The 20,825-nt window shown below is 41.9% G+C and overlaps 1 protein-coding gene and 1 long non-coding RNA gene across 2 annotated transcripts in view; one reads left to right on the top strand and one right to left on the bottom strand.

Moving 5' to 3' along the window:
• Positions 1-19,068, top strand: part of LOC306992398 (NXPE family member 3-like) — a 29,375-nt gene extending 10,307 nt beyond the window's left edge. The window contains exons 4-9 of the mRNA XM_079601227.1: positions 8,383-8,742; positions 9,059-9,474; positions 9,570-9,640; positions 9,921-10,124; positions 13,586-13,926; positions 17,975-19,068. Coding sequence (XP_079457353.1) covers positions 8,383-8,742; positions 9,059-9,474; positions 9,570-9,640; positions 9,921-10,124; positions 13,586-13,926; positions 17,975-18,172 — 1,590 coding nt within the window. The 3' untranslated portion in view covers positions 18,173-19,068. The remainder of the gene's footprint in view (positions 1-8,382; positions 8,743-9,058; positions 9,475-9,569; positions 9,641-9,920; positions 10,125-13,585; positions 13,927-17,974) is intronic.
• On the bottom strand, positions 5,535-6,690 carry LOC306992891. The gene is made up of 3 exons (XR_013796363.1): positions 6,236-6,690; positions 5,743-5,774; positions 5,535-5,613 (listed from the first exon to the last, which is right to left on the bottom strand). It is a non-coding gene; the product is annotated as an uncharacterized lncRNA (long non-coding RNA).
• Positions 19,069-20,825: the final 1,757 nt, after the last annotated feature.

Here is a 20,825-nt window from a genome sequence, read left to right as displayed (position 1 = left end):
CATGTCCAGAGGGGATGTCACTTTTGCCGGTGTAAACAGAAAAGTCCACTGTATAGCCATTCCGTGAATCTGCCAAGACAAACAACTTAAATCCCCACTTTATCGGTTTTGCCTTCCTATACTGCGTCATCCTACTTTTGGCCTTTAATGCGACCATTCTTTCATCCACAGCCACATCTCTGTGAGGATGATACAATGACTTGCAGGCATTTTTGATGGTGGTCATCAGGGGTTTCAGTCTGAAAAGTTTGTCATGGTCAGCTGTGCCCTTTTTTTTGTCGTTCTGGACATCCTCTTAAGGTGAAGGTTCCAAGAAAGTGCTCTGTATCTGTCCGGTGGCATGTTCTGTACTGGAAGTGGCAAAGAAAAGAAGTGATTCTGTCTCCAGTAATCTGCAATGCTGTCGAGTTTCACCATGGCCATGTACAGAAGCAGTCCAATGTACTTGTAAAACTCCCCTATGTTCACATCTAACCATTTACATTTCTTTCCCTGTGCCATTTGTTTAGCAGCCTGCTTGTTTGTGTTTTGGCACAGTGTTTGTATGGTTTGTACAGGGAAGACAAGTTTGAAGAGGTCGAGGGGTGTATTTGTGGAAGTGGAGCTTAGCTGTTGCCCTGGTGTTCGAGCTGGTTGAAACCTGGAGACAGGAGGAGCGATATCTGGGTTTTTTCCCGTCTTCCAGGACAGTGGAGCTGGCTGCTGTGTAGGTGGGGGTGCTGGTTGATGCTGGGGGTTACGGGACCTCTTGGCCGGCCGGGCTGGTGATGATGACTGTGGTGTAGGGGCTGGTGGTGACCTGGTGGCAGGCACAGGTGAGGCTGCCTGTTACACTGGGCCCTGGTAGATATGAATCCTCTCTGAAAAAACACACAAAAACATAAGTTAGGACTTGCATTATCAATTTCATTGAAATAAAGTTTACTCCTCCTCTCTTGTCTTCATTCCAGATCTCACTCTCACACACACACACACACACACACACACACACACACACACACACACACACACACACACACACACACACACACACACACACGTCATATAATATAAAATAAGTGGAGCAGTGTGATTGATGGTTAACCTTACTTTATTCTGGGAATTGTTATTGATTGATATAGGGATCTTTTTCTTAACTTCTATATTTGTTTGCTGTGATTTTCATTCCTTGTGGTTTGCTGTGGATTGGTTTATTATATTGTTTGCTGTGATGTTGCTGGACATTTGATAGTACTGTTTCCCCTCTTTCACAAACTGCAACAACAAACACTGATTGAGACACCTGTAGAACCCCGTTTACATCAGCAAACTAATTTGCCAGCTGATCAGACCATTCCCAATAAAAGGAGGTTAGATCTCTTACCGGGAGGAAGAAAAACAAAGCTCTGGGCGGATGGACGTGCCGTGCGCTGCAGTGGACTGTCTTGCGAATCTTCTTTTCCCTCGGTGTTGCTGCTGACTGGATCTCCTGTGCCTTGGTGGAGCCGACTCCCAGACTCTGCAGTGTCAATGCTCACAAAACTCTGACTAAAGGGAAGTGGTCCTTTTTTTCCCACGTTGATGCGCGTGTATGTTTTTAGCATTTGAACCAAATGCATTGGTCGAGCACTTGAGTCGTTTTAGTTGTTCATTTCTGTGAAAGCGCTAGATCCCGGGGCCGATGGCAGAGCAGCGGATACGGCAGTATTGTTGACGAGCCCACGTGAAGTATAGGAAAGGAAAGTTGTCATTCTATCCACCCAAGATTGTTTTGAAGTGCCGGCTACGAGCAGGCTGCCCATTGATGTTACGATTTCTCCACTGACAGACACAGAGCGGCACCACGGAATTCCTGGTTCTGGATTTGGAATAGGCTATTCGAAGCTCCGCTGAAGCAAGACATTCGGTGCCGCCGACAGGGGAAACACGGAGGTGACTCCAGGCTGGACTGGACTTGGGTATTGTTTCACCCTGGGACAGAACATTGGACAATCCATGGTTTTATTTTCTCCCTGGGTTTTTGAGATGTCATTTTAATATTGTCATTGTAAACTTAATTTATAGAAATAATAAAATACTATTTTTATATATTTCTTGTGTCTTTCTCACTGTGTTGGTGTGGCCAGAGGGAGTGGCTGAGAACGATGACGTTGATGTCGTGCGTTAGTTTGAGTTGTAGTTCAGTAATGGCAGCGGAGAAAGATGCGAGCGATCACTGATCACTACACAGCATTTGCGGCAGATCTGAACCGAGCGCAGCGGCGTATTGTTAATGATTAGACCCAGCTTCGACAGTTGACTGAATACATTATCACTGTCCTTAGTGTCAAATATACATTTAGAATTTGTTCCGTGAATTCTTAAATTCGAAGAACAAAACCTGCAGCTTTCGTTGACAGACATCTTATTCTAAACACAATCCTCTGATCATTCGGATACGTGTTTATGGACGGTTCAGGCGCATGACATACATCATGACCAAACGTTAGCGATTGGTTATGGCAGATCCAGAGTGGCTCTGGACAGATCCAATAGTTTTAAACTTCAACATCATACCCGCCAACAAGGAAGTTAACGCTTGTCAATGGAGAGAGGCCAGACTCTCTGTACAAATGAAATGTACGAGAGTCTGGTAGAACCAGGCTAGTGCTAGCTGTCCTGTCCACCCCAAATCACAGCAAATAACACCTGAATGAGATGTGGGAATACGGTCTCTTCCATTTCAAAACTCTACAGAGATTTCAATTTTACATTCAGTGTAAATATAGGCCTACTAAATATAAATACAATTATATGAAATTCATCACTACAAGAGATAATGTTATTCAAATTGTGAATTGAGGTGAAGAAATATTACATTAGTTATCAAAAGGAGACCACCAAGAACAGCCTACATCGTTACTATTTGTAAGTGTACCACAGTTTTACACAAAAAAATAACTTTTACATAAAGTAAACACTTTGCTAAAGGCGCAGTCAATTTGTCAAAGTTCAGATACACAAAGCAGCACAGCGCAGCTTATTTTAGCCAAGATGGTCACAGTTAGCCTAGCACAAAGTGCACCATGCGAACAAGGTTTTTATAAAATAAATACGCTTACCCATCTTCAACTGGATCTCTTCTGTGATCATAATCCTCATCTTCATCAGAACAAAATCCATCAGGCTCGGAAAATCGCCTTTCATCCTCGTCGCTGCTCTCCAGAACCACCGCAAGTACGTCTCTCACTAGCTGTGTCCCAATGTGAAGGCTGCATCAATCGAAGGCCGCTGACTTCAAATTATGCAGCCTATGCGTCCTTTGATTGTAGCCTTCGTGGAATTTCCTGCGCAACCAGGTGTTCCCGATTACAGCTCCAGGCGCCAAGCAACGGTGCGAGAGTACAGCCATCCTGATAATTCATTTGATATTTGAGTACACAGCTATGGACCCAGAATTGGCTATTGCCATTTTTATGTTTAATATTTTATTGGAGAACATGGTGAGGATGTTTCAGGTCTTGTACTTTCGGCTTAGACGAAGGTTAAAATGTTCATTTATAATTACTTTGATGCGATTTTATAGGCTAGTGTATTCTTTTTATTATGCACATAAATGGACCTTGGTACATACATTTACACAGATTTTCAACGCTATTTGAATATAAAACCCAGTTGAATATAAAAAAGTCCAGTGCGAATGTTACTCCCGCTCGTCATCGGCAGCTGTCACTGTTGCTAGGCGACACAAACAATCGTCCGTAAGCTACACCGGTCCGAGCGCTTCAGATGCGCCCTTTGAAATGGGACGAAGCTGTAATTAGCAACAACTTGTTAATATTGTGACAATAGGCCTACATTTTGTTACTTTCATTGTCAGAATAACCAGTGGTGGTAAGTAAGGAACTACAAACTTCGTTCATGACAAGGAGGTTTTTTCCCTGCAGAATACACTTTTACTCTTGAGACCTTTAGGCCTACATTAGAGTAACGTTATGCAAGATCATTTTGCTTTACTAAGGTTTGAAATATATGACTAGTAGTTTTTCCCCAATGCGGTATTAGTGGTTATTAATAAAGCGTAATAAAGTATCTCAATATTTATTTCATGAGTCAGCCCTGCAAACCGGTTGGTAGAAAACTTAGTGGATAGTGGAAATATGCACTCAAACACTCAGAGACCATCAGATGATGTCCCACCAGCAGGAGGCCTCACCAGGGGCTCTATTGTGGAGCCCGTCGCGGTCCAGCAGCACACCAGGGTCTCCCACTCAGCTCAATACAAGTCTACATCATTCTTTCTTATTTTATGTACTGTAAATTTAAATGTGTATGTTGATTTTGAGATTTTTTAACGTATGTTGTAAATAGTTGGGGGGAAAAAAGGTATAGAATCATTTGTTTCATGTAAAAATTATGACTGTCATTACAAAAATAAACTATGTCCAGAGCAATGAATTTTCTTTTATTTACACATTTAAAGTTGCATAAAAATAAATAAATAAACAGATTTTTTTCCCTTTTAAAAAATATAAGTTAAAAAAAGTTAAACAAATATATATAATATTCTCAATCATTCTTTCAAGAAGAGAAAACTCTCTCTTTTGCCTGTCCATCCTCTCCTGTGCTCTCCTCGCCTCTGCAGTCCCATGTCTTCTCTAATCAAGTCCAAAACCTCGTCCTCTCGGTCTCTTCTTCGTGGTGCTGCCGGTGCTGATGCTGGTGCTCGTGCTGGTGCCTCTGGCTCCTCCTCACCGTGGGCACCCACTGCTGAACTTGACCCTGGTTTGTCCTCAGGGATTAAGGCAATGAGGACAGGGAGTGCCTCTGTCCCAACACCTCATCCATGGCCCTGTCCCAAATGGCGCACTTGATGTGGACTTTCGGTCTCGTGGACTTAAATTGCACGTACTCGCTGAGTCTACGAGTCCGTAGGCCGTCCCATTCATCATTTTAACGCTCTGAAGTGTGCTCAGCAGCGCCCCCTTTGTACCCTTGAAGCGGTCTTCCGCGAAGCCCGCATAGATGCAGGCTTCACGCACTTTAACTACCCAGGAATCCTCGCGAATTTGCGAAAGGCCAATCAGACAACGAATGGGAGGAGCTTTCGCTCACGTTAACATGGATGAGATGAAAATATTTAAGTGTAAATATCATTATGGTTTTTATGACCTATGTGTACATTTTACCAGTTATTACCTACAGTTTATACAAACATTATGGTCATCAACCAGTGGTTGATATCTCAAACATAAATATAAATATATATTTATATTTTATAAACATAAATAGCTTGCTGAATAATAGGCTACGATCGCATTATGATTCATTAAATAAATATAACCGAATGTCAGGGCTTTACTGAGTCATATATAAATGTAGAAATATAATATTTAAACAACAACCGGACCGTCTTCCTATTTCCGGTGTGACGATCGAGTCTGTCCCAAAAATACCTCTCAATGCGCCCTCGTGGACTCGCGCCAAGGGCCCTATAGGTCTGCACTACATGACGTCAGCAAAGTGTGGACTCTGAGGAAGTCCACAAGTCCGGAGTGTGCCATTTGGGACAGGGCCCATGAGGACAAACCAGGGCCAAGTTTCAGCAGTGGGTTTCCCACTCACACCCTCACCTGTCCCAGGACACTTGCAATCCTAAGGCAGAGCAAATTAACCATGGCTTGTTAACAACAACAGCACAATACATTTCAGCTAAGATGTGTGTATTAACTTTCTTACTTGTTTTTTTTTTGTTTTTGTTTTTTTGGCCTGTATGAGAGTTACCTTCCCCAGCAGACCCATTTTCTCCAGAATTGCTATAAAAAAGCAGAAAAGGGTACATGAAAAATTAAAACCTTAAATTATAGTTAAAGGTTTTAACCTTATAGTTAAAACCTTTGTAGACGTAGCTTGCATGACACCACTACAAAAACACATAAAAGTAAAACCCCATTGCCTTGTCTACTGCTTTTCTTATTGTTGTGGGCTTTATAGGGTGAGTGATATTTCTTATAATACACAAGTGAGACAGACTAGTGCAAATATTACAATAAAAATGTATTTAATTTATTTATTTAATTGCAATTTAATAAATTGAGCTGTCTGCTCCTTGCTCCCTGAAACAATTATTAAACTAAATATTAGGACAAGTTGTATACCACCTTACAAATGAAGCCACGCAATGGTGATGAATGAGTTAAGATGAAGTTTATAAGAAAGAAAAACTTGTGGCTTTTAACTCACTAGCTATTTGAGTAAATGAAAACATAATACTTACATTTAAATGTGAATTTGCCGTCCACCACCGAACTCTCGGCCGTCATTTTTTATAATAATAATGCTGTCGTCACCGGCGCGCGATGGCTTATGGGATAGAATCAGGCCGCAAGGATCCGTTTATGCATCCTTTCTTTCACGGGGAAATGAAGGGTGCATTTGGCGTCGCTTTTGAATCAGGGTAGCCTTCGTCGCGCCGCGATGACTCAACCGGCCTTCGAATACGGCCTTTGGATGATGCCGAATTGAATTGGGACAGCCTTCATCGCGCCGCGGTGACGCAATCGGCCTTAAAATGCGACCTCCAGGTGTGCAGCCTTTGAATTGGGACATCCTTCGTCGCGCCGCTGTGACGTTTCGTCGTGCCGCTGTGACGCAATCGGCCTTCAAATACGGCCAATCGGCCTTCAAATACGGACTTCGGAGGCTGTAGCCTTCACATTGGGACACAGCTAATGTATTCGCCATTATCTCTCCTCGTCTTCTTCTTACTTTCCCTCTTCTTTATATATGTTTTTGCCAACCCGATCTCACGGCAATTCGTACAAATTTTACGAGGTGGCTAATTCGTACCAATTCATACGACCTCACTCGTACGAATTTGTACGTTTTTTGCTAAATCGTACATATTTTACGATTTGCCAAAATCGTATGAATTCATACGAATGACCTACCCCTGACCCCGCCCCTAAACCCAACCGTCACGTGGGTTTAGACAAATCGTACAAATTCGTACGAGTGAGGTCGTACAAATTCGTACGAATTAGCCACCTTTTAATCACTCGTACAAATTCGTACGAATTGGTCGTGAGATAGCGTTGGTTTTTGCGATGTTTTTTTCGCTGACTTTTTCTTTCACTGACTTTTTTACTCTTTCTCTCTTCATGTCAGCTTGGTATTTTCCTCACTGTGAGGAGATGGGAGGGTACTTAGGGATTTCAACCGCATCTATTGGTTGGTTTCACACAAAATGCAGACAGGCAAGCTAGCCCACCAATCACGCAAGGTGAACGGCCATCTTGTCTTCCCTCTTGCTCTCTGTGTGAGTCACGTACGATCTCGCGAGAATAAGGACGTTGAAGCTGAGAATCTATCGATTACGGCAAAATTAGAACCATTTATGTGTGGGCAGCATTCCCTTAAAAGCATCGTGAGCTAAGTTGATCTTAGAGACCATTGGGGGCAAAGGCTCTAAGATCTATAGGCTTACAATGCTAAACGTAGCCCTGAGCAGTGGACCTGTAGTTCCCAGCATGCTTTGCCAGGGGCTGCATTAGGAGAGCATATTTAGGGTTTAAGTGTTACTTTATGGGTTTTTCAATAAAGGGAAAGCTGTTGGTAGTTTGGTAATGTTTAATGTTCAGTTATGTTGGACATTTAGAGTTGTTTTTTTTGTTACTGAAATCAGGTTAAATCTAATGAGAGTCCTGCATATTTATCTAGGATTGAAAGTATTTTAAGAAGAAAAAAAAGACACACTTTTTTTTAAGTATTCTCATAATTATTTTAGAAGTGAATAAGCAGATCAAATGTTGAACATACAACCATCTTGATGAGAACTAAGGTCCCTTTGATATTCCTTTTTGACTTGTTGAGTAAAGACAATTATAATAAACTTCTTAAGACACATCTTTTTATGGTGCGTTCACACCGGACGCGAATAGCGCGTCAGGCGCGAGTGATTCCAATGTTAAGTCAATGCAAAGACGCGTTACGCGCGTAAAACGCGTGTAACGCGTCTTTGCATTGACTTAACATTGAAATCACTCGCGCCTGACGCGCTATTCGCGTCCGGTGTGAACGCACCATTAGTCAAGCTTTTAATTTATAAATTGTGTATTTTTTTATACTTATTTTTTACTGCAATGTTTGACTGTATGCTGTAGCACTTTGAGTATGAGAAAGGGAAATTATAAATAACATTTATTATTATTATTATTTGCTTTTGAACCCATGATGGCGTTGCTAGTGCTACATAGTAGGACCTAACCAATTCACACTTTGTGCATGATTTCACCAACCGCAAATGAGATCCACATAACTTTTATAGTATTATCCAGAAATTATCTTTATCTACAATAAATATATAATTTATATATAGAACAAAAAACTGAATTTGGTCTGATTGATATTCTGGTCCTCTCACAGGTTCTATGGGGATTGAAAGGTGGGATCCAAATAAGAACATTTCCGCCCCCCAGACCTAAACCCGTTCCTCGAAATATTAATTCTTCATCTACAATATCCGCTCATGACATGGGAATCAGTGAAGAGGAGTGGGATATGCTACAGAAAGCTCTAGACTGGCCCGGTCCAGATCAAGAAATCACTCAGCTGGATCAGAGCACAAGCCCAGTCCACTCAACTTTCTCTATTGTGGGACTCAAGGAGAGTTACAAAGTGGGAGAAAAAATATCTGTTACCATCACAGCCAGAGACCACAACAAGAACCTGAAAAGATATGGAGGAGATTTTTTCAAAGCAAAGCTATTCAATTCAAAGCTCAAGGTGTGTTGCTTATAATATAATATTTTATAATACAATTTTTAAACAAAAAATCTATATACCAACATTTTTCGCATTGAGTTTGATTTGCCTGTTAATTGTTGGTTTATTTACACAATATTACATACAGGTGAAACTCGAAAACTTAGAATATCCTGCAAAAGTTCATTTATTTCAGTAATTCAACAATAAAAGGTGAAACGATATTCACATTTTTCATGTTTCACCTGTATACTGTAATGTTTGGGTGTTCAGGCTTGCTTTACCTGCAGACATTAGTTTTCTGCATTACACTTAACCCTCTCTTTTCTTCTTGAAGGCGAGTGTGTACGGGGAAGTTCTGGATCACCGTAATGGGACTTACTCTTTAGCTCTTCTTCTGCCCTGGGAAGGTCAGGCACAAGTGTATGTACGTCTAGAGCACTCCAGTGAGGTTGTGCAGATTCTTAAAAAATACAGGGAATCCTCATTTCCACGCAGCCACTATAGAGGCCACTTTGAAGGGCCAGGACCCAATAAAACCAGGATCAGTGAAGTAGTACAATGTAATCTTAAGTGGGGTGCAGATGGAAGTTGGAGTAAAGGCGACTGCTGCTGTGAGTATAAGGATATAAAAACAGGGACGGTGTGGCAGTGTGAGAGACCAAAGAAACTTTCTTGTGACAAACTGGTTCATCACTCTACTGGAGGTTTGGAAAGCCCATTAAATCGTTTTGAGAAGCAATTGTTGACAAAGTAAGTGGGAAAGAATTCAAAGCAACTTCCAGAAGAATATGAGAACTCTAGAAAAACTGTATAAAATGTGTTATTATTATTATTTTTCTACACAGGACATTAACAAATGTTGCTATTACTGGAGACACACAAATCATTAATGTCCTTCCCAACACTGCAGGCATTGGTATGTTCACGTATGATCTGTGTAGTTTTTACCATTTTATTACAAATTTGGAAAGGAATAAATAGAAAAAAAAATAATGACAGATTTTTTTTTCATTTGGCAAACCGAAAACAAGAATTCGACTCATACTCGCTTTTATTTTGTAATTCACTCTTTCCAAATAGAAAATTGTCAAAACATACACAGATAGATGTCATCTAAAATCAAATGTAGTTATAAGAAAAAGCAGAATTTACATATTAAAAACAATGTATTTTCAAGTAAAGTTTCTTTGCTTTAGATACAATGGAGAGATGCAGATCTGACATGACAACACCAGTTCCTGCAGGGTTTTATCTGAAAGATGTCTGGAAGTCTTTTATGTGCAACACCCAACAGTTCATTTCTTCACAAATGGGAAATTGTCTTAAAAACAAGATCGTCTACATGATGGGAGACTCTACCACAAGGCAGTGGTTTGAGTATTTAGAAAGAAAAGTGCCAGGCAAGTTATTCATTGACATAAATGGCTTTGATTTTGGAAAAGGTGACTTTTTTCTGTCTCTTAAAAAAAACATTGTTATTTAAGGCTTCATAGCATGAATGTACAGAAAGAACATACAGAGGTCCCACAAAGTGAAGTTAATTCTGAGAAAAGCACATGCGGTTTTGGTTTTCAGATGCTACTTGGTTAATTTTGTATGAAATGCAGTGACACGTACATAAATCAGTGCGACTTAAATGGATAGTTCACCAAAACATTTTATTCTGTCATCACTTGTTCACACTCATGTTGTTAAACCTGATCTTTAATCTGTGGAACACAAAATATTTTTTTGTTTTTGATTTTCTTCCATACATTGAAAGTCAGTGGGGTTCCGTGTTGTTAGTGTGTCAAGGTAGAGGCAAGGGAAGAGAAGCAGAGGATCTATATTGCAGCATATTTTTTATTATAAAAACAAAGAAGGCAATCTAGAAGGCAACAATCAATGTAACAGGTGTAAACCCAGGTGGAGCAATAGACCAAGGGTGACACCAATAGACTGGAGGGCCAGGGCAGAACCACAGGCTTGTGGGACCAAGGTGGAGGCGGAACCAAGGTGGAGATGTGGCTTGGGGCAGAATCGGTGGGTGTGAAGACAACAGTGGAGCCGGAGGGAAGGAGGAGCCTGTGGGGGAGGGGGAGGCATAGCCAGAGGCCCAAGAAGCATGAAGGTGTAGTCAGGGGAGAAAGGAGTGGGCGGGACCAGTGGTGAGGAAGGAGACCTGATGCTGGGTGTGACCAGCGGCAGTGAAGGAGACTTGGGGCCGGGTGAAACCAGTAGTGTCAAAGGACACTAGGGGCTGGACGGAATCGGCCTCGATGAATGAGACTTGAAGCTGGACGGAACCAGCGGCTGAGACAGGGCTTGAAGGTAGGAGGAAATCAGGGAATCCAAGAGTTAACACAGGGAAGAATCGATTTCAGGTCTAGGAGGGTGAATGAAACTGCACCACGATATCCAACTCCACCAGCACTCCCTCAAGGATGAACATAGATACCGGCCCACACACCTAGTCAGACTCAGCAGGCTCGGGCTCTGGTTCTAAGGTGGGCTCTGCTTTGTTGTTCATGCATGCAGAAAGTGCAAGTTTGGGCTCCGGGACGAACAATGACTCAAGACTCTGTCTCCTGGACAGACATTGTGGCCGGCTCACACACCTGGTCAGATTCAGCTGGCTTTGGTTCGGGAGCTCTGTGGGCTCTTGCTCTGGGTCAACTAGGCGTGAGGAGGGGCTGGACGGGCTCGGATTCTGGGCCTGTGGTAGTTGGGGGCGTGGACATTAACAATGGGTAGGCATACTTTAAACAAAATAGATTTGCTTCTTTAGTGTGGCATCATCAAGTTGGGAGCACTAAGCTAACTCACAGACCATGGCAGAGTATTCCAACAAAGGAAGATTTTGTCGGGGGAAGACAATGAAGGCAACAGTTAGATCCTATTCTGTCAAGGTGCAGGCAAGGGAAGACGAGCAGAGGATCTAAATTACAGATTTACTTTATTTACAAAAACAAAGGCAATCCAGAAGGCGAGAATCAATGTAACAGCTTCACTTATGCAGAGACAATACAGGACAAAGAGAAGAACCAAATTGAGGGCTTAACTACATGTATAAATTAGGAAAACAAACAAGACTCTGCCACAGTGTCTGGTTTGTGTATCCCTTGGTAACCACTAGAGGTCCTCTTCCCCCACGGTGTCCTACACTTATTAACTACATTTCCCATCATCCTTGTCGGTCTCATCATTGATCAGTGCACGCAGCTGTTTCCCCTCACCTTGTTAGTATCTGTGTATTTATACCCTGCCTGTCCAGTCATTGTCACGGAGTCCTTGTTGAATGTCACACTGCTTCTGGATGTCTGTTACTCTGTTACTCTTTTTTCTTGTTTTTGGATTGCCTTGTATGGACTTTGACCTTTTGCCTGCCTGGATTTACGATTACGGATTACCCAATAAATGCACTTGGATCTTATCTGTTTGCGTGTGCGTTTCGTGACAGAAGGACTCTGTCAATATAAAGATCCAGCATTATGGGGTTTCGTATCCTTCCCCCTAACATGGAGAAGGAGAGGAGGGGATGTTTCCAAGATTTGATGGCCCTACGCCAGCAGGGCCAGACGGTGGGATGTCTGGTTCAGACTTTTTGGACTCTCTCTAGGTGGTATGGATAACAATGATGCAGCATTGAAATGTAATTTTTAATGTCTGCCTTGATGACCCATTGCCTGGGGTGGGAGATGAAGGGGCTGGAGATCCTGGACTTTTGGGGGTTCACCAGATACCTTAATCATCGGAGCCAGTGGGATACACCAGTCACGCCTGTGTTTCCTAACAGGGTGACTGAGCCTACACCGGCGTCACCTGACGGGATGGCTGACCCTGCGTCTGTGTCTCGTGACAAGATGGCCGCCATTCCCTTGCCGGAGATTGTAACTTCCCCAGAGGCGGTGGGCTCTATATCACCGTATTGCCATCGTAGGCGGAGGAGGAGGAAGAAACAGACGTCTACCGTCCTTCAAGACACGGAGGTCGTCACGTCTGCCGATCCAGAGACGGTTCACATCCCGGAGGCCGTCCCCGAACAGCCCGCTGTCGTCCCGGAGGCCGACCCCAAGCGGCCAGCTGTCGTCCCGGAGGCCGTCCCCGAACAGCCCGCTGTCATCTCGGGGGCCGTCCTCAAGCATCTAGCTGTCGTCCCGGAGGCCGCCCCCGAGCAACCCGCTCTGCCAGGCCCGCTCCAGCTGCTCGTCCTGCTGGTCCTGCCTGAGCTTCCTGCCCTGCTGGCCCCACCCAAACTGCTTGCCCTGCCGGCCCCACCCATTCCTGTTCCTCACTGGTCTCTCGAATGGCAGGTTCCGCCCTGGCCATCTGGACAGCCTGATCCACCCTGGCCGCCTGAGGGAAAATCTCCGCTCTGGCCGCCCGAGGGAGGTTCTCCGCTCTGCCCGGCCGAGCGAAAGTCTCCGCCGAGAAACAGGAAAATATTTGCAGCCAACTGTCAAAGTTAGGATTAGTTCTGTCAAACACAGCTCTTTGTTCATTTCGAGTCTGTCGGAAATGCTGCAACTTACCAAACACTCTTCTTGTTCGTCCTTCAGTTTGAAAATGCCGGGAATATTCTCCACAACAGAACGAATTGCATCCATTGTCTCCATATCCGCGGTCGTTTTCGATTTCCCCAGACTCGGCGCTTAGCGTCTACGTCACGGCTCTCAGCCCGCCCTCTGTTCGTTGATTGGCTGTTTTCAGGCCGGAGGAAAACTGAGAGACATGTCGATGTCTCAGACTAAGTACAGAAGCGAAATGAAATTGAGCGGAAGTACGAAGTCTGACGTAGTCAGGCTAGCTTTTTGGGGCTGCTGTATACATTAAGCTGTTTAGAAATTAAAGCAATGATACTAATGTAAATTTTACTTTCTAGGCATAAAACGGATTGACCTCCACACTCCTCATTTGGGTGGACCCCTGATGGCTGTAGAGTTGAAAAATAATATCATTGTTCACTGGAGGCCACACGGTGTTCCTTTGCAATTTTCTAACGTGCTCTTTAGCAACTTGCATTATATCAGCAATGATATTGATGAAATAGCTGGTGGTCCTTATGCAGTCATTGTCTTCACATTCTTTGCCCACCGGGTTTTTCACCCAATAACATTTTACGTGCATGAAGTCACCAAAATCCGTCAGTCTGTTGTTGCACTGCTGAGTCGTGCACCAGAGACTACCGTCATCATCAAGTCTGGAAACACTGCAGGAAGAAAGGTACAATTGCTTATTGTCCAATCCTACTCTATTTGCAATAGTTCCCTTTCAAAAGCTACTCTCAATGCTGCACTGATTAGCTATATCGGAAAAAATCCAAGATTGACTGTGAACTTGGCAAACACACCAATAATTTGGCTTAAATAACCTATGATGATGTCATAACCCATGAACCTATGTCATCGGAATGCGCACGACAGAGGCTATAAATAGATGGAGACAGGTGCGCTTTCAGGTTCCTTTTTTCTTCAGAATTGCAATGTGTGCCATGTGTGCTGCATTCCTTTTCATACTACCCTTTTGCTAGGAGTTTTGTCAGGCAGGAATAAAGCCTTTCTCACTCTTTTTCTCTGTAATGAAAATAAAAGAGTTGAAAAAAAGATAATCATGTCGAGAGAATCCAGCAAGAGATGCTCACTGCCCATATCAGAGTATGATCCGCATGACTTTTGCATTTTATGTATGGAGAAACATCATGCTATGTCAGCCCTCAAGGACACAGAATGTGAGCACTGCGACTTATTCTCCATCAAAGTGCTCCGGTACAGGCTCGCCTTGTTTCGGAAGAGTGAGCCTGTGCGTCCTCTATGACAAGATCATGGGGCTCACGTGTCGATCTGCTTGAAGGGTGGGAGACATGTCCTTCCCTTTCTCTTGTCCTTTCACCAGATCATAAGGTCATCGAGCCTGTGTCTGGAGCGCTCCGGCATTTCTTCAAACCGGGCTGAGGACGTTAGTTCTCTTGGGGAGATGGATTTTGAGTGCACTGCCTCTAAGCACTCCTCTCATGATGACAGATCATATGATGAGCTACTCGAGGTAATCACTCATGCTGTGGACAGTCTTCAGTTAGACTGGCCACAGGAACAAGAGAATTCCAGACGATCAAAGTTAGACCACAGATTTATGTCGGGTGGCTAAGGGGAGGCACCAGAGACTGGAAAATATTTTACAAAGCAGAGGTGGACCTCTTCGCTTCACAGAAAACAGCGCAATGTCCCATTTACTTCTCGCTGATTCCTCAAGCCCCCCTGGGTCTGGACGCCATGGCCCAGGAAGCGTCTCTATGCATTTCCACTGATCGCTCTGCTCCCGGGAGTCCTGGCCAAGGTCCGTCAACAAGGGTCATCCCTCTTGCTGATAGCGCCTAGTTAGCCGACAAGAGTTTGGTTCTCGGAAATAATATCCCTCCTCGATGGCTCGCCATGGACAATACCATCCCTGCAGGGGACGATATTCTTCTCATAGTTCCATTTTCGACCCTGGATCTGGTCATTCATTCTTGAAGCCTTTTGTCCTCTTCCACTATTTACTACGCCAGAGAAGGAGAAACTCATCTTACTGTGTCCAGTTCCTGCTCTTCCTATTAACGTCCACCGCACTAGCCAGTGGCGCAAGTCAGAGCAGCTTATAATTTGTTATTGGGGCTGTAACCGGGGGATGGCTGCCACAAAGCAGACTATGTCGCATTGGGTGAGGGATGCCATCACCCTAGCCTATGAGGTACTCAGTCAAGCTTTGCTCCTGGGCAATAGGGCTCAGTCTACTAGGTGGGTTGTATCCTCCAGGGCTTTAGCAAGAGGTGCCCCCTTGCAACAAGTATGTGATGCGACAGACTGGTCCTCTCTGCACACATTTATTAGATTCTATAGTTTGCATGTCCATGTTACTCCGGGCTCACACGTCCTTAAGTCAACATCTCAAACTCATGTCTGAGACCTTTCTCGTGTGCGCATACACGACACAACATTGAAGGGTGCAGACACTTCCAATAAGGCAGTGTTGGTGTTCTTGTTTCCATAGCGCTAGTCGGCGCAGCATTGACAGTAGCTTTTGAAAGGGAACGTCTCGGGTTACTTGAGATGCTTAACGGAAATAAAATGCTGAGCTGCATTTCCACACTGGGGGCGTGTTCAGGATGTTTTTCAGACAAAATGACCTGAAAGCGCACCTGCCACGAATCCATTTATAGCCTTTTACGTGCATATTCCGATTACGTCATCATCAGAACCAAATTATTAGCGTGTTTGCCACACATCTTTACAACTGGTAAAAAAAAAAAATGTTTTCCCAACGCGCTAATCAACACAGCATCTCCTTTCCGCTTTTTCAGAGAAAAGGTTACAGTCAAGTAACCCGAAACATTTTCTATATTGTGTTCTTGTGATAAAATGTATGGTTAACAAGAAAATTGAATACATTGGTAGTGGTTGAGAGATTCCCCCTCCCATAGGTAAACACTTTGAGTACCAATAAATGTGCTATATAAAAGTAACAAATTAATTAATTATTAATTAATTACATTTGTTCTGCTATCTTTTTATTGAAAGTTTAGACATAAAAAAATATAATAATTCTGTCATCATTTACTCATCTTCATGTCATTCTAAACATGTATGACTGACTTTCACCAGTGGAACACAGAAAAAGAGAATGTCAGAATTAGCAGAATGTCCAAGAACTTACAATGCAAGGAACCAATGAAAGGAACAATGAAAGGCTGCCAAGCTGCAAAAAGGAAAAATAAGGGATCATAAAATATAAAATAGTCCATTTGGCTTAAGTCATCTAAAGCAAAATTATAGTTCTGTGGGAGAAACATAAGGAAATGTTAATTGTTTGCATGGAAATTAGAATCTTGGACATTGCCCTAAAAATATAGACATCGAAAAACATGAGTACGAGTGGATGAAATAATCATTTTTTGGGCAAACTATTTATTTATTTCTACTAGGTTTATTGTAATTTCTACATGGTAGGAGAGGTATAAAATGTGAAAGACAAATAAGACTACAAAAAGGACTGAATGCTATTGTCACGATTAGCCACACACTCCCTGGGTGTTTACGGACTCCATTTCCCATCATTTATCTCGCTGGACTGATTACACCATACAGCTGAACTGTGCTGATTACACACACCTGCACCTCATGTTAAAACACACATTTAAGCCACACTCACACAACACTCTTGGCTAAGTCTTGTTTTGCTGCTGCAGACATTTCCAAGCGTTCTTCCATGTGTTTACCTGCCTGTTGAGACCTTGGGTGCTTCTCAATTCTTATTTGTGCATCCTCGTTTCCCTTTCCTCGCTTCCTTTCCTTGCGTCTCAGCTCCACCCCCTGTAGGACGCGAGGGAAGGCTGCAAGGAAAGAAAAGGAGGACGTAGGAATCGAATGAAAGCTTTTTCTACATTGGAATACTTGATCACTCAGTCCGGTCTCACCCTAAAACGTCATATACTGACGGGTCTTGACCATACGTCAACATACGACGAAAAGGGTACCCCTATAACGTCAATATGAGACGCAGACATAAGCGCACCAGCAGCGCCTCCTAGCGGTACCCTAACGCATACCTAAACCCAACCATACCCGAATCGTCACACATGGACGTTAAAGGGTACCCTTTTCGTCGTATGTTGCCGTATGGTCAAGACCCGTCAGTATGTGACGTTTTGGGGTGAGACTGTGTTAGATCACTCGAGCGTCACTTCACAGCGTCATCAGCAGCGCTCAAAGGATCTGCCCTTATGTTGTTGAAGTTTGGTTATTCAAGAAATTAATAATAAATAATAATAAAGCGAGATACACTGTTGAAATATGTGAGTTGTGCGGTTTATTTAAACTGCAATAAAAAAATAAAAATATTGTGACCGATGTGAAGGGGGAGGAGAGTTTACACGTGGTCACGTTTAGTCAATAAAACATATTCCGCATAGGATACACCTGTGCAATAGAAGCACCCCCTGTCTGTTCCTGATCTTCTGCCTGGTTCCTGTATCCTATTTGTTTGCTGCCTGCCCTGATATCCTGCCTGTTTATTGACCACGATTTTGCCTGATCTTCTCTGCTGTGTTTGCTGGTGTATGACCCTTGCCTGGTGACTACTCTGTCTAATAAAGACAAGCTGCACTTGGATCTGAATGACTCCTATGCTTCGTAACAGCTATGTCTGGATTGTTCGCAATTGCAAACAATAGAGTTAAGGTACTTTGTCTAAAACATCTTCTTATTTTAATATTTGTTACTGATCTGTGTTGTTACAGAACATTTTCCAAAGTGATTGGTATGCAATGCAGCTGAATACAGTGATGCAGGAGATGTTCCGAGATATCAATGGAGTAATCTACTTCGATGTCTGGCAGATGACGTCCTGTCACTATCTACGTGAAGATATTCACCCAGGACCTGTTATTATTGCTAATGAGGTCAATATTTTGCTCTCTTATATCTGTCCTTCCTAATACATTTAATGTGGAGTGCGATAAAAGAGGAGACAAGAGACGGAGATGCGTCGAGTCAGCTTTACTCTCCACTTCAATAATTCAGAACTGACAGCAGTGATTTCGACACAACAACGTTAAACTGGAAACTGTTACTAACTTCCCTTTCCCCTTAAAGGTATATTCCCTTGGTGAATGTCTCTTCAGCCTTATTTGTGGGTCGCCACAAAACCACAATAAAAAATGATGTATACAATTCTATAAATAAGTATAAAAAAATAACTTATCTTAGTAACTTATATTAAATAATTGATCTTGCTTTGTCATTATATACAATGCACACACTGTATAATCAATCTAATATTTAGAAAAAATTGTAATTCACCACAAGGTTTACAACAAGTACATAAATATATGAAATAAGGTTTTTACTGTAGATTATTGCAACATACAAAACAGTTAGTCTTAGATTTTGTGAGCTGGTGTGATGTGCTTTCTGTGTTGTACCCCAAACTAAGATTTTCAACAGAAACAGCTTCTGAATGAATGAACATCCTATTTGTGACAACCAATAAAACTTTAACTGGTACATTTACACTAAATATAGGCCTAACAAAAAACTAGAATACTGCCTAATTATAGGGTACAATGGGGTAAAAGGCGCATTTGTTGATTTTGCGCAAATTTTATTTTATATTTAATGTTTATTTAAAATGATGTAGATTTATGTAGCAAATGAGAATCGATACAATTATAGTCTAGTATTTATAAGTCTATATTTTGAGATAAAGGTCTTGTTAATGATTTAAATTTGTGTCCAAGGTAATTAAAGCAACATTTTTTAAAAACTGTAAAAGTATGGTATCTGGGGTAAAGGGCTGTTGCACAATAAGTAAGGCACAATAAATAGCAAGATGAAAAACAGCTGGCTGACCTTTCCATTTGTTGACATGACATGGTTAGATTCAGATGGTAAATATCATATATAAAGTCTGGTGACCACCTTAGAGATAATCGCCATATTTACAATGAAACTATCAAATTTACAAATATTATATTAATCATTTAATATAATAAAATATAATATATATTTGATATTTGGATTGGATATTTGGCACTTAGCCCTAAAGACATAAAAGTGAGTGGCCAACCCAATCTCACGGTAATTCGTATGTATTTTACGAAGTGGCTAATTCGTACGAATTCAAATGATGTCACTCGTACGAATTCGTATGATTTTTGCTAAATCGTACATATTTTACGAGTTGCCCAATTCGTATGAATGACCTACCCCTTACTCCGCCCCTACCCATCACTGGGGTTTGGACAAATTGGAGTGAGGTTGTACGAATTTGTATGAATTAGCCACATCGTACGAATTCGTACGAATTGGTCGTGAGATAGCGTTGGAGTGGCCGATCAAGTTGGAGAAGAACAGCGTAAACTTTATAGTTACCTTCACAATGTGTGTTTGACGTAAGTAAAACAAGTTTCAAATTATCTTTGAAATGTTTTTATTTTTGTATTATCAGAGTCCTCCAAAGATTCTGTATGTATTAGGTCTAATGTTTTTTTTTTTTTTTTTTTATGTATTAACCGACACAATATAGACAGGGCTTAGATTAAGACAGGACTAGGCCTTAGTTCAATTAGGACATTTAAGTAGCTTTTATAAACGTGCCTTAGAAAAAAACATTACTGCTGTGCATCTTGAGACAAAATACTGTAATGGCACTGACATATTTTAAGATATATCAGTGCAAGTTGCTTTCAGATAAAACAGCTCAAACAAGCATTTTAGTCTGGGACTAGGCTTAAGCCTGGTCTGTGAAACCGGGGGTAATACATTTGATGCAATTATACTAAATCTGTGCAATAATTATTTAAATGATGCACATCATTATACATTTAATTTAGTTGCATTACTTACATTTGAATGGGTGGATTGATATCATCAATAGTCGAAGACAGAGATAGTTTGAAGGGATGAGGGAATTTTACATTTCAAGAGTGTGTTGACGACAAAATGTTTGGCTTACCAAAGTTCATCACAGTACTACATTTACCAATACACACAACAAGAAATGTGCCCCTTGTTAATTTGTTACGAACACTGGAAACTTTAATGGTATGGACTTCTGAACAACACATCTCCCCAGTTTTAATTTTAATAATCTGGTCAGTGTATGATTTAGGGTTCAATGTACTTCTGCATTCTTCTTCTCCTCTAGCAGCATGGGTCTGCTCTGATTGGCACGGTTCAGTACACTTGGCAGGAGAGGCCTTTTCAAAAAGATGTGAGGGCTGATTGAAGGTGGTGACCATATGGAGGTGGCAAGCTCTCATTAAATGCGCAGTTCAGCTCTCTCATACACTCTTAAAAAGCAGTTATTCACTATACATTTGACTTCCAGCAATCATATACTGTAAATTACGTATAAACAGATAATTTATTTCAAGGAATATGAATGAATATGAATGATGGCATTGAAAGAAAATACTTCAGGTTCAATAAGTTATTGAGAGCAATAATGTCAGTCACCACACACATTTCCCCACTCTTCCCTAAAAATAACTGTGTACAGTAAGGTACAAAATATGGTTGCTATTATACCAACCATTGGTCTGTAATTTACAAAGTTGAACAAGCATTTAAGAAAATCTTAATAAATAA

This window comes from Phoxinus phoxinus, assembly GCF_949152265.1.
Source record: "Phoxinus phoxinus genome assembly, chromosome: 24".
In the NCBI taxonomy this organism is placed as follows: domain Eukaryota; kingdom Metazoa; phylum Chordata; class Actinopteri; order Cypriniformes; family Leuciscidae; genus Phoxinus; species Phoxinus phoxinus.
This window is presented reverse-complemented; position numbering and strand designations above follow the sequence as displayed.